Source organism: Camelus bactrianus, chromosome 4 (genome assembly GCF_048773025.1).
Source record: "Camelus bactrianus isolate YW-2024 breed Bactrian camel chromosome 4, ASM4877302v1, whole genome shotgun sequence".
Taxonomy (NCBI): domain Eukaryota; kingdom Metazoa; phylum Chordata; class Mammalia; order Artiodactyla; family Camelidae; genus Camelus; species Camelus bactrianus.
In genome coordinates, this window is record NC_133542.1 from 64,096,512 (window position 1) to 64,110,981 (window position 14,470).

Genomic DNA, 14,470 nt, shown 5'->3' on the forward strand with positions numbered 1-14,470 from the left:
CAATTCTCCTTTTAAATTCACCTCTGGAATAACTGCCAAATTGACAGCAACTACTGATGGTCCCCAAGTCAGGAAAAGATAAACAGAAAAGTAAAACCCCAAAAGGCGGTGGGAACACAGGAAACACTCTTTGGACCAAAGTGACTTTCAAATTATCATGAGAAGAAAAGGAATCATTTCTGGTAACACAACCAGCTCTCTGAGGTCATGGAGGGAACGGCATTTGTGCAAAATTCCAAGCTCTGTTTGCTTGATAGCTAAGTTACTTCTGGCCACAATGACTCAAGGCGTTTAATATTGTTTCCATTTCACAGATGAGGAAACTAAGTCTCAGAGAGGTTACACCTTGCTCATGGTCAACGGAAACCTCTCCATATTTGGGAAACCTCTCCATATTTGGTCATAAACTAAGTAAGTAAGAACTGAGAGAGGGTTATGACCAAACAGAGTTCAGGGCTCAGGCTGTGAAGTCTCCGAGCCCTGCTTTTGCTTCCTAACTCGGCTGCTTCCCAGACATGTGATGTGAACCATCTCCTTCATCACTAGGTACCTTAGTTTCCTCACTGGGAATATGGACAAGACTAGTATTTCCCTCACAGAATGGAGGTGAGTATTTAGCAATTAATATATGTATGGGCTTAACAGAAAGTGAAAATTTTATCGGAATAATGATTTAGAACCTTAATGGAAAAAAATCTCCAGATCTAAGAACATTTAAGTTTTACAAAGCATCACATCAAGCTGACCTCATCTAAACAGGTAGGTAGGACAGATGCCATCAGCCCTGTCTACGGAGAAGAATGCAGAATATCTGAGCAGTTATTATCCATACCTATCTGCAGAATGACAATTGTTGGCTTTCTCTCTCTTTTTTCCCTGAGTCTTCCACCCCCATCTCTGAGCTTGGTGAAGGAGGAGATGGACACTGCAGGTCGTGGGTGTGTGTGTCGGGGGGTGTGTATGTATATGAGTTTTACTGTTTTCCTTTGGTCATCTCTGTATTACCAAATCACAGCAGTTTACAGAATATGATTGGCGTTAAGTTCTAAAGCAATGGATGGATGAATGAGTGAATGATGCACGAATAAATCTGCCCAGGGATGAGAAATTTAGAAAGTGGTTCCAGAATAAAAAAAAATTTTTAATTAAAAAAAAGAATAACTTGAGCCTCCAGACTCCAAGTCCAGAGTCCTCTCCAGTACTCCATGCTGTAATTTCAAATGACAACATTTCACGGAATCACAGAATTTCAGGGAAGGAAAGGAACTTGGAGACTATCTTAGCAAATATTCCCATTTTACAGATGAGAAAACAAGAACTCAAAGAAGTACCATGACTTGGCCAAAATCACACATCTGGGAGGCAGGCGAGCTGAGCCAGCACCCAGATTCTCAGCCTCCAAGATCAGTGAGGCTGCCGCTGCCCCCTAGTGGATTGGATTCCAGAGCCGAGAACTCCCCCAGCCTCTGTGCGTCTGCTCAGACTTATGAGCGACAGAGCATGAACCTCGGGCACCCACACTACTGTTTGTGCACACATTATTGCTCAGTTTGTGAAGCCACACAGGAGAAGACTTATGCTGGGATTTAATTTGAAAGGTTCTCGTCATGGCCAGGGGCACTGGCTCCCTACCAAGACTCCATGAGCCGAAGCCAGACTGCCTGCTTATGCCTGAGGACAGAGATGGCCCGAACCCACTTAAGTGAGGAGGGGAAGACTTCCTCCCAGATCACTCTGGGTCCCAGCCTGGGTCTTAAGGTCAGGGGACCTGGCCGAAGCTGGAGTTCTAAGACATTTCAGAAAGGCATCAGACAATCTGGCACGTTCTGGTAGTAAAGCCTTTCTTTTGTGATGCAAATGTCAAGTTTCTAATGTGCTCCATCCAGGCCAGTACACAGGAAGACACACGAGAAATCACGTGTGGACATGCCTTAGTGTGTCAGCAAAGCGGTGAAGACAAAATGTCAGTTGACAGCTGCCCCAGTGAACACTTTCTGGCTGGCTTTTGCTCTGGTCTGAACCTGGTCCAGATGAGTACACCTCTCTGAGCTTCTATTTGTATGTGTGTCCAGGTAAAGAGGCGCCCCACCTAACCTTTGCACATAATAGGTTCCAAATCAATGCTTATGATCCCCCAGTGATGTCTGTCCTGCACTTTTTCTTTTAGAGCACTTGTGTGTGTGTTTAATTAATGCGATCCTGTGGGAGCAAGGACCGTGTTTGTTTTACTCACCATTGTGTCATCTGCCTTGAACACAGCGCTGGGCCTGGAACTGGTGCTTAATAATTATTTGAGGATTAAATAAAGGAAGGAAGGAATAACTAGATGACCAGGGGCCTGACTTCTGGGTTAAACTCCACTATTTAATTAACCATGTGACCTTGGTTTAATCTTACACTTAATTTTAGAGCTAGAAAGGACCTTAGAAATCCGCTTGGTGGATGATTGTAAACTTTGTGTTAGCAGTGGCTTCCAGAGAAAAGCATGGGTGAAATCTGAACACAAAAGCAGGTGCAAACCTTCTTCGGCAGAAGGGCTGTGTGAGGCCTGGGGTCCTGCCGGATCACCCCCGCCTCCCTGTACTACTGTGACTTCTATGTCTTCTTTCATCCATCCTCAAGATTTCAAAAAGCAAAGCACTGATCCACATCAAGCCTGTCATTTGATAGATGAGGAACGTGGCATCTGGTGGGGGGGAGGAAGCTGGCCTACCGTCACAAGACCAGAGCCTGGAGAGCTGGACCGAGGACCCAGATGTCCTGACCCCAAACTCATTAGCAACTTTTTACTTCTCATCTTTTCTAAACCTCCCCCCAAAATGTTTACAGAGAGGTTGGGAGGGAAAACCTTCGTACGAGCCCTTTCAGAGCCCCGAAACGCTCTACATTTGGAAGCCATGCTGGGGCGGGGGTGGGGGAGCGGGGACACGTAGCTCAGTGGTTGAAAGGAGGACTCTGGGGTCAGATGCATCAGTGTTTGGGCCCCAGCTCCACTCCTTAGCGATGGATGAGCGAGGGCCATGCAGTCGACCTCCCCGTGTCCTGGTTTTCTAGCATTGCTCAGCCTCAGAGAGGATGTCGTGAGAATCGAATGCCCTCCCTTCATGGCGCATCCAAAGTGTTCAAAAAAGGCTACCAGTGTGGAGAATTCTGCATCTGCAGTTCAACCCTGGGTATCCATTTAAGTATACGTCGCTTCAACAGCAATCACGAGGACACAGCAATCATCTAACGTGCACAAGGGCTCCCTTATAACACCCCGGTAGGGCCCTCACCATGTCCTATTATGACTGCTTGTCTTCAAGCCAACTTTTTTCCAGTGCCAACCCCAGGGCCAGGCACACAATAGTTGCTAAGATACGTTTGTAAACAATGAATGGATGCCTGTAGTGCTGGCAAACTCATCATCAGACTCTGTTTCCAGTCCAGGCTCCACCTTTCCTTGGCTACGGAACTATCCCAGTCACTTCTCTCCTGATCTTGAAAATGGGAATATGGGCCCTCGTCCTCCCAACCTTAAAGTGTCCTCAGGAGGCTCAAGTGTCAGAGGAAGCCACATATAAAGCCAAGAGGATGTTATTAGCTGACAAAACACCAACAGAGTAAGAAATCTAGACCTTTATTCTTCTGTTCCCCTAAATCCAGCATCTCAAGCCTGCATCTTTCCGAGGCCCAGGGACTTCAGGTATGTGCGTGTTCTGTGGAGTAATCAGTGAGCACCCAGACTTGGTTTAGGCCTGTTCACACACAGCAATGGCCAGAAACAATGTCAAGGATCTAAATTTTAAGCTAAGTAGGTAACTATGGTTCTTGGGTGGGCTTAGGAATAGCTCTGCCAAGGGGTAACCCATTAAGTCAATAATCGTATCTTTGGAATTCCGAGATTCTTCTCTTGTGAAAGAAAAAAATGTCTTATATTTCTCATCCTTGGGCTTTTTCTCTTTTTCCTACACACCCCATATTCATTTCCCCCTGTCTTCCTGCTGGTCATCATGCCCGGAGCACATTTCCCGCATCACTCTCTGATTATTTACCAGTCTTCAAGGTTCACAGAAAGTTCATCTTGCACAGATGGAACCATTGCCAAGACCACAATCACTAGAGGGCCAACTTTCAAACTAGGGTTTGAATATTTCACCCAGCATCACAGGCATTTGCAACTGATTGTGATTTCGTGAATCATCCACCCCCAGTGCACAATGTCACACAATGTGCAAAGGAGACATGCCCATGTTCATGTTGAATACGTAGAAGACTTACGGCCTGAATTCATGGCTTCCTGGCTGCAGGTTAGGATTCTTTCCTCCACCATGCTTCCTCGCTCTCCTATTCTAATTGGCTCAGAAGTACTAGAGTTTGACTTTCTTCTCTGACCTCAAGACCACGACTACAGCTCTAGAGATTTCTGCATTCTCCAACTGAAGTCCACAATATTGTTTGCGTGCTTATAAAGCAGAATAAAAAATCGCTCTGGGGATCCAGAAATGAATCTTATGGAAGTCCTGGCCTCATGGAGCTTCCAGTTAGGTGAGAAGGATGTACAAGAATGCACTCTAATTCCAAATGGTTGACAACTAAAGAGGGATAAGTGTACAGAGCTGTGGAAACATCAAAGAGAGGGTGATGGCGTGGAGTGGGGAGAGGCTAAGAAGGTTTCAAAAAGGGACTTGGCCAAATTTTGGGCTAAGTCCTTTTTGGACGAGTAGGATTCCAATCGGCCCAAAACTGCTCAGACTTCCTCAAGAAAGAGTTGCTCCTTGAATGTCCCTGCTTGTTGCCAAATGTGTGGATATGTTTGTGTAGGATTGGTTTATCAATAGCATCGCAAAACAACACTGCCTACACCTGACGTAAGGGACTGAAAACACTGTGCCTGTGAATCCCAATGAACAGGGTTTGACTCCCAGTCCCACCACTCACTGACTATGACTTTAGACAAGTGATTTCGCTTAGCTGAAGCTCAGTTACCTCATTTATAAAGTAGAGAAGACAAATAGGACCTAGCTCTGATGGTTCTTATAAGGCTTAAATGAGATCCTGCACACAGAGAACTAAGCACCACTCCCAGCGCACAGTAAGTACTCAAAAAAAAATTAGCTATTCACGCTCTCCTTGTCATTGCTACTCTCTTGTGCGATGTAATGCAAATTAATAAATTCATTAGTTGATCAATTAATTACAAATGAAAGCATGCATAACACCCTTGGCCCAGGCACTCTTCCATCCAGCAAGGTCCATGCCAATGCAGGACCCCGCAAAAAGCACTCAAGGAATGAAAGGCAAGGGTTAGCTGAGCCCAGATCTTACCTGTATATTTTATATCGGGTTGTAAATCCCTGACGGTGTCTTTCCACAAAGGAAAGGTAGCTCCTGGAGTGGTGGAAAGGCCCCCTGTCTGAAATAAGCCAATCAAATTCCTTGGAGACATGTTGGTCTGTCCCAACTGGTTCCTGGTGGGAGGGCTGCACTGAGATACGGCCCCATACAAACAGGAAGTAGAGGAGCTCAACAAACCTCCAGTTCATGCTTTTCTGCCGGCCTTTTTCCTCTCATTCTTGCTCCATTCTGTGGAGTCCTGGGGAGAAAAGAATTAAAAAAAAAAAAAAAAAAAAAAAAGAGCGAGAGAAAGAAACAGGAAGCAAAAGAGGGAGAAAAAAGGGGAGGGGAAGCAAAATAAAAGGAAGAGAGAGAAAGACAAAGGGAAATTTTTAAAATGCTGCTAACACAAGCCTTCATCATAACACCTTACATCAGTAGGGTGGGGCAGGGTTTACAACAGTCAGCGCGGTTTCTGGTTAAGAGCAGGGCACCTATGGATCCCCAGGCTCCTTCGTTGTCCACGTGTTGTGTGAACATGCGTGAACGTGTACAGACTGTTTCACCTCTTAGGGATGCAAAATAGAGGACGGTCGTAAGTGCCTTTATCTTGGCACTTGGCACATCGTAGATATTCAAGGCATCCGTGTTGAAAGAATGAGTGAAATGAACGTATGCAGAAACAGTGTCATACAGCCAGGAAGGAACCTGGAGACAGAACTCCAGTGTCCGCCCTCTGCTATCTTCGCAAACAACCCGAATCTCGTAACAGGGACTCAGTTAATGAGAATTCCTTTCTCTCCTCTTCTCACACAGACACGGACCCACTGAGCACACGCATTGTGTTTGCACTATCAGGTGGCTGCACAAAGTCTCAGGGCAAGCAGATCGCTAGATACAAGCAGAGAAATGGGGACGCAGCCAAACAGCAGGAATTGGGCAAAAAAGAGGGCACAGGCCAAATACAGGAGACCACACATCATGTAAACACCTGGGCTCCCTGGGCAAACAAAGACAAGCAGGAACCTCTGGGCTGATAAGCAGCCACACATTTTGGAGTGACAAGCAGCCTGGAGGCCAACAAAGAAAGGTGGGAAAAGGCAGGACTCTCCAGTGTCTGAATGTAACCTTTTGCTCATAATGCCCTCATTTCAATAAAATTAGCCTTGCAGATTAGAAGTACCCACCATGCATCGAGGCCATGACACTTCCCATCCAGACTAAATAAGGACAAAAATCCCTCCTCCCTTTGGGAAGGTGGAGATGGGATGGAAATCAGGGAACAGGACCCCAAACCCCTCCCTCTCTGGTGAATATTCCACCATTTATTTTTACACTCTGTGTAACTAACTTGCCAGAGAAACTCAGGGCAGCCGCTCACCTGAGCCTTCCCGCTCTCCCCTTGAGAGTGTACTGTCCATCCCTTAATAAATCCTCACTTCACTTTCTTAACCTCTCTTTCTCGCCTCTGAATTCTTTCTGCGATGAGACAGGAACCTAATCACCATGATCATGACTCTCTGGTTGGCCACCTTACAGATGAAGAGTTTGTGGAACTCTTCAGCGTCCCTTTCTGCAGTGGTAAGTGGGATGCCCCCTTTACCCCAAGGAAAACATAACTGGAGGATCCACCTCTCAGTGCCTCTGAACCTCAAGGTTCCCTTGTGTCCAGAAGGGGAACGAAAGGCCAAGGAACCAGATGGGGTCTTGCCCACCTCTTTTTTGAGTGGCAGCACAGTACAGGGCTGCCATGTTGGAGAAATGCTTAAGATGAAGGGAGAGCTTAGGTAGGGGCTCTCGTGGGAAGGAAGGAAGGAAGAGGAACCACAGGCCACGCCTAGCCTTTGGAAAATGGATAAGTTCCTTTTTATTATCACATCCTCCTCCTCCTGACTGGATTAACACTGTGCTGTCTGAGCCTCCCCCCACCCCCTTATTCCTGAAGAGCTGATCTTACTCTGCACTGAAAGGCAGGTTGGAATACAGGTTCCATCCCTTATAAACAGTAGCATTTCAGGCAAAGGATTTCACTTCTCTGAGTCTCAGCTTCCTGGTCCCTAACACGTGGTCATCAGCAGCACCTACACCCAGAACTAGTGTGCGAATGAAACGATGTATTTCACCCCGTTTATGTAAAGGGTCCCACGCGGTGCCTAACATTTTCAGGAAGTGCTCAATAGTCGGCATCCATGATGACGGGGATACAGACCGTGGCAAACGCTGATACAGATGACGGCCACCTACTCCCTGCTGGGGGTGTCTTTGCTCATACTGCCCCCACTGCCCCGCCAAGTCCTGTTTATCCTTCAGTAGCAAGTTGAAGTCAGGTCCTCAAAGGTCATTTCCTTTCTCTCTTCCTCTCAAGAAGTGTTGGTTGCTTCCTTGTCTGGGCTCTAATCGCTCCCTCACAGAACTGCGTGTTAGCGCTCACTATCTTCTATTACACTTGTTTGTTTCCGTGTCCGCCTCGTTCACTGGGCTGTGAGCCCTTAAGTGGCAAGAACCTTTAAAAGACAGTTTCTACTCGTGGCTGTGGCTGTGTGACTCGGGGCAGTCATATCGTCTCTCTAGATCTCAGATTTTTATGGCCACCATTTTAAAACATGGTGAGGACAAAACTATTCTATCAAATGTAAAAACCATATAGAAACATGAAGAAACAAGACACTTTCTTTGTCTACTTTTCCAGCTGAAAATGGGAAGAAAGTAAAGCTAAGCAAGAGAAAATCAAAAAGAGAGAGATAGGAATTTCCAACCCAATGGGCTATTTCCCTCTGCGGTCCAATTGCATCATTTTATGCCGAGTAGCTCCAGAAATCTACTTGGCAATGCAAGCCCCAGCTGTCGGGGGCAAAGGAGAGAGGCCCGGGAGCACAAGAGTGGGCTGGCAGAGCTGGGGCCTGAAGTTTTGTTCAGAGCCTAAAACAAAGCCGAACATGTTGAGTGCGGAACTGCAACAGCTCCAGCTGCCAAAACTGTCTGCCGGAGCCCACCTGAGTGGCCAGCGGGGGGGCGGAGGCGATTGTTCAGAGATCCCGGTGGGGAGCGACAACGCACGGAAGTCACAGCGTGTCACCCGCACAGCCCTTCCGCACAGCTTCTGCTGTAAGTGGGTGCAGGGTGGGAGCCTTTGCGAAAGTGCGTGGCTGTAAGACTGTTTGCAAGGGAGCAGAATTCACAACACTACCGCTTTCAAAAGTGAAATGAGGCCATACATGGAACAGCAGCGTGTGTGTGTGTGTGTGTGTGTGTGTGTGTGTGTGTGTGTGTGTGTGTAAGAGCGTGAGACCTCAGCCAGAGTCTGAGAATTAGCTGAAATTTGAAAGATGTAACCCAAGGCTCCCCCACTGGCAGCCATCTTGCTCCCTAAGGGACATCTCTGATTATCACAACTGAGGGGGCGCCCCTGGCATCCGGTGGGTACCGCATCCAGTGCACAGGACAGCCCCTCCCGCACAACAAAGTCTACTGGACTCAAAATGTCAGTGATGCAGAAGTTAAATTCTGCTCTAATCTAACTCTTTTTTTTTACAAGATCATGAACTGAGTGGCCGACTGGGTCAGACCCCTGTCTTCTGGCTCCTGGTTTTCATGCCGCCATGTTGCCTCCACGGGGCAGTGAGTGTATGTCCCTGCGTCTGAGCCGTCTTTGTAGTTGAGGCCTAAGACACAGCCTGCATCTCAGATGAGTGCTTCGTGGAAGAAACCTTAGAAAATCATAATAATCCACAGAAGGCTGAAAATGAAAGTGAAAGTTTCCAAGGGGTGTATTTTAACAGAAGTGGATATTTTGTTGGGCAAAACCAAGGACTCGTATGTATGTTACCTAAACGTTGTCCTATTGTGACCGACACTGTGGCTCCCATTCTGTAAACAAGCTCATATTTAGCACCAACTGTACTAGAGGTTCAGGTTAACAGAAGGGTCACATGATTGATATTTACGGAGCATCTATTGTGTACTTGGATCTAAAAGTGTCTGTTTTCTTGGTAGCAGCCAAGACACTCAGCACAGACCAGATGTTAACAGGTTTCTTCCTTGAGGTGGACACAGCTCTCTTATTTAATACGTGAGCCCCTTGGGACTTGGAGACACTAAATAACTTTCCCAAGCTCACAAGGCCTAAATATTAGATTCAGGAATCCAACCCACATAATATCTCATTACAAGGTGCGTATGGTTTGCACTACATCCACACCCTCACCCCATCCAGCTTAAATTACATCCTGCCCTCTAGAGATTCAAAATATGGTGGGGGAGTACACCCAGGCATGAGTAATTCTAATACGAAATATGCCGTTGTAAATACTAGAGCCAAAGAGAAGAGGCCAGTGGAAGTAGAGAGGCCAGAGATAATGTTTTTCAACCGAGAGATCCGGAAACGATCCTATGAAACAGGTGGTACTGGAGCAGGGCTTTAAATAGCTCGTGAGGTCTTAGTACACAGAGGTGAGGAAATGGGAATTCCGGAAGAGCAGGTAGCATCAAACAAGTCTCGGGGTGGGAGAGGGCAGAGTGATGGGGGGGTATGCCCAGGGTAGCACAAATGTGGCAGGGACTTGAGTGAGAATTTAGGACCCACAAAGGACCATCCATCGCCCGTTACCTCTCTCTGAACTCATCAAACAAGAGCTGTGTGTTTCATTTCCGTACTAAGGGCCATACGCTAAGGGCAGAGCATTGCGGATGTTCAATACTTTCATCCATCTACCCCGTTAGCTGGAAATTATATAGTGAACAGGGCGATTAGCTATTGGGTTGGGAGGCATAAACACACGAGCAGTGACTGACTCTATGTGTGATGGTGAGGATTTCTCTAAATAAAAGCAAAGCCGGTAAGAGGGGATTGAGGGTGAGGCTGCCGCTTCACACACAAGGGGTTCAGGAAGAGCTTCTCTGGTGAAGTCGTCTTTGAGCAGAGACCAGAAGAGAGTGAAAGACTGAGCATTGCAGAGCCTCAGGGAAAAAGAAACATCAGTGGAAGGGAAGGGAAGAGTGAGACCGGATTGCATTTGGATGTAGTCAGAGCCCGAGCTGGACTTCAATCTCCTGTAGAGAGCTTACAGTTTGGTTAGGATGCAGGTCAGTCTGAGGAAGGAAACCCTCATTAATTGAGCATTTACTACGTGCCAGAAACTGCACGTGTGGCTTTACACATGTGACCTCGTCACAATCCCGTGAGAGGTGACAGTCCCCATTTTATACGTGGAGGGGAGGGGAAACCGAGGTCCAGAAGGGATAAGTAACTAGTCCAACACCACAAAGCTAGTAAACGTCAGAGCTGGAACTGGAGGTTACGCTGCCCAAGTTAGGAGCCACTGACTACGGGCAGTTACCAAGAGCTCAGAATGTGGCTCGTCCAAGTGAAGACGTGCTGTAAGCATAAACTACCCGAGATCTCAAAGACTCAGAGTAACAGAATGTCATCTCACTGATATTTTATATTGGTCATATATAGAAATATTACTATTTGGGATGTACTGGAGTAAATAAACTATATCATTAAAATTCATTTCACCTCTTTCTTTTTAATTGTTTTACTGTGGCTGCTAAACCTCTGCGATCACACATGTGGATGGTAGCCTGCTTCACTGGACAGCGCAGGGCTGGAATGAGCCTTTTCTGCTCTGTGACACCTCCCGGGAAGGTCACTCATCCATCTCTTTGTTCTTACTAACATTTGGAGAACCCAATCCACTCCCCCGACAACTGGTTGAGCGCTCGCCTCCTCCCTTCAAAATCAACGAACAAACAGACAATAAATATCTTACAAATGAAAGTTCCCATGCTCATGGCCACGCCTCTCCAACCTCACAGCCCAGAGACAGCCCTGGAGATCCACCACCATGCATTTCAGAGCTGCTGTTTTTTCAGGGGTCACAAAGGGACCTTCCTGCCACTGGGTTTTAGAGTCCATGAAAGAGAGGCTAGTTCTATTTCCTAGCCCTGTCCTTGACCCCACTGTGACCTCCCATGAGTCACGGGCTCACGGCTACACTGAGATGCCCTGGTCAGCGTGGAGGAGCACGCACAGATAGCACGAGGGGCCCGCAGCTAACTGCGCTATAGATAAGCCTGCAGTGTCATTCAGGGAAAGGGTTCAGCCCACACATTCTCTAATTGTTGCCATTGTAAATTATTTACATCCAAGGAGCACAAGAAGGCAAAAGAGAGGAGAGAGACTGGCCTTCCGGCAGCAGTTGTCACCAAGCTCCTCCTCTGGGGCCAGAGGGTGGAAGGGAATGCTTCCTCCATCCCCCACCCTCAGGGGCCCTGAGGCTGCTCACCGCTTCTGAGGTCACCCACAGTGCCTGCCTCCTGGGTCTGGACCCGCCTGATGAGCTCATCCAGGCTTCAACTCCTCAGCCTGGATCCCCAGGTAACACATCATCCAGACAAGACAGGAGATACCAAGCTGCACAGCCGGGTGACTTTGAGCGCGTGAATAAACGCCTTTACCTCGGGTTCCTCACTTGTAAATCGGGCAGTAACAGGAGGCTGAGTACCTCTTCCAGTACTCAGGGGTTCAGATAAGGGTACACAGGCGTTTAAATACAATTATTTTAGTCTCCATTTAAAAGTCCCTCTTAAATTCAGATAGGGATCAAACGGGACTTTAAACACAATTATTTTACTTTAAACACAATTATTTTAGTCTCGCTTTAAGTCAAAGACCAAGACAATAGCTATTCTATTCAAAAGAGGGGTGCATGACCGCTGAACAAGACTTAACAAAAAAGGTAGCCACAAGGCACTTTTTGAGATTCTTAGCCTCTCACCCACAGGATGACAGAAAGAGTGAGCCGTTGGGATCCCCATGGAGTTCGAGGGAGAGATGACAGCGTGCTGTGAATCGTCCTGTCCACTCCCACACAACTCAAGGCGGGAGTCAGGATAGAAGCCCTGCATCTCAAGCTTCCACAAGACCACACAAAGAACGAGCTAAATGTCCCCAGGAGCTTGGGGGGATATGGCAGATTGGGTGTCTGACTCACACTGCAGAAATCTAAAAAAAGAATTCTAAAGAGGGAATTCTAAAGGGGGCTGAAACCTGGCGGCAGAGTAGAAGCTGCAGACTGGAAAGTAAATGCTAAGCGCATGTGCAAAAGGAATGCTCCCCCTGTGGGTTGGAGGCGGGCCACACCCAAGAGAAAGGTTGCCCTAGATCCCAAACTGGGGGGAAAGGGGACGCCAGAAAGAGGATCTGGAACTGTCCTGACATGGATCACTGGTCCAGGGAATGAGTGGTCAGCCAGCAGCCGAAAAGACATGCATCTTCCTTCATCAAAGGAATCACAAGGGAGAGATCTCAGGGATGAAGGGAAGCCCCAAAGATGCCCCCCTCCAAAAATGTTGCAAATTTTGAAAAGTTAGCGCCAAATGCCTGCCAAGCCCACAGAGAACTGAGGCTAAGTTGTCAAAAAAGTGGAAGCCAAGGAAGACTCTTTTACTTTCCTATCTCTGCATCCTTGACCAAACGCAACCCCCAAAGAAGTCAAGGTCAAGGTCAGGAAGATGGAGGCAACAGGACAAAATCGTAAGCTGGGGAAACACAGGAGAAGCTGGAGGAAAAGTGAAGTTTCCACTTTAAATATTTTTTTGCTTTATTTGCTGTAACACGCTGGACACTTTAATTATGGAACTGAGACTACATATGAGATGGAAAGGTGAACAGAGAAAATGTTGAACGTAATTGGGAAAAATCATGGACTCTTGCCTTCACTTTCATCCAACTGTCAAGGGAAAACTCATAAAAGTAAATTTAAACAGAGTGAGACAAGAATTAAGTTTTTTTGTTTGTGTTTTTTCCCCTGACTTTACTCTGAATCCTGTTTAGACAGAGAAAAGATTTGTGAGCAAAAAATACTGCAAACCACATTAGTAAACAAAGAAAGCTGAAGCCATGAAGCCATCAAGTCATCAGCGGCTGCCGCCACCCCCCAGTCAAGACAAACCTGCAGCCCGGCCTCTGCAGCCACTCACAATGTGCCCTCTGAGGGGACTCAGAGTAAGAAAGGACAGGATGCTGGCCCTAGATAGCGAGGTGCTTGTCAAAGGACTGAATTCAATGAGCCCAAATGTTTGCTTCCTCCCATATATAGAAAAGCGCTAAATTCTTTAACTTGAGATGTCTGGTTTTCTTCAGTTAACAAGTAATCTTTTAAGGTTCCAACTACCTGGTCTTTGTTGTAAAACTCCTATACATCCTGGGTCCTCCCCTACCTCTTCGGAGCAGTCCCCCAGAGCGCTCTGGGAGGCTGACATCCTGGGCTTGAAGGGGTTTGAGTCCTCAGAAATGTCCACCAAATAAAACATAACTCTCAATTTTTAGGTTGTGCGTTTATTTCAGTCGACAGATTTCATGTATTAAAACACTTTACTCCCTTCCTCAGCTCAATGTAAGAGTCCAATGAACTCCAATTAGAATTTACTAATCGGGACACACAAGCAGGAAAGAGTATCAGAGTTTACAGTGATGTATTTATTACCCACTTTCAACACTCAGCCCGAGTATCCGTCACAAGTCAGCAATGATACTAGAGTGAAGAGTGGAAGCCCTCCACAGCACAAAGAAGCCGGCTTCCATCTTTCCTTCCTCGTCTGTATATATGACCTTAGAGATGTGGAGTTTCGAATTATGGCATCTGATTTTAAGTAAACCAACTTTCACAAAATAAGCCAGTGGCCCAGAAAGAACCTGTGCATGACACTATTGATAATAATTCAGACCAGTATGAACAAGAAAATGGTGGAGGACCAACCCCATTGCAATGCCAAACCAAAACAGTAAGGATCTAATCGTATCTTTCAAGGATTGGCCAAAACAATTCAACATGATCAAGCTCTTCTGCTTCATCAAAATATGGATTTGCATATACAATGGTCAATGCTGATCCTCGCTCGATGTGAACAGTGAGCCCCTGGGGAGCTGTGATATGAACTAGTGAAGGGAATATGCATAAATAATCTAGATACATACATTCATAGGGAGAAACGTAGTCAAAAAATTGCACTGGGTATCATGTGTGTGGTCACAAAAAAAGCCTGGAAACCACTGGAATGAGTGTTCATTATAACGTGTATATTTTATTATTTTCAACCACATAATAATATCTCTAGGAAATCCCATGGGCTTTTCAGAATCAAAGTATCC

The 14,470-nt window shown here is 46.5% G+C and overlaps 1 protein-coding gene across 1 annotated transcript in view; it reads right to left on the reverse strand.

Annotated features, from left to right (window-relative positions):
- BRINP1 (BMP/retinoic acid inducible neural specific 1) overlaps positions 1-14,470 on the reverse strand; it is a 159,981-nt gene that overhangs the window by 107,528 nt on the left and 37,983 nt on the right. The window contains exon 2 of the mRNA XM_074362115.1: positions 5,308-5,575. Within this exon, the coding sequence (XP_074218216.1) occupies positions 5,308-5,525 (218 nt within the window). The 5' untranslated portion in view covers positions 5,526-5,575. The remainder of the gene's footprint in view (positions 1-5,307; positions 5,576-14,470) is intronic.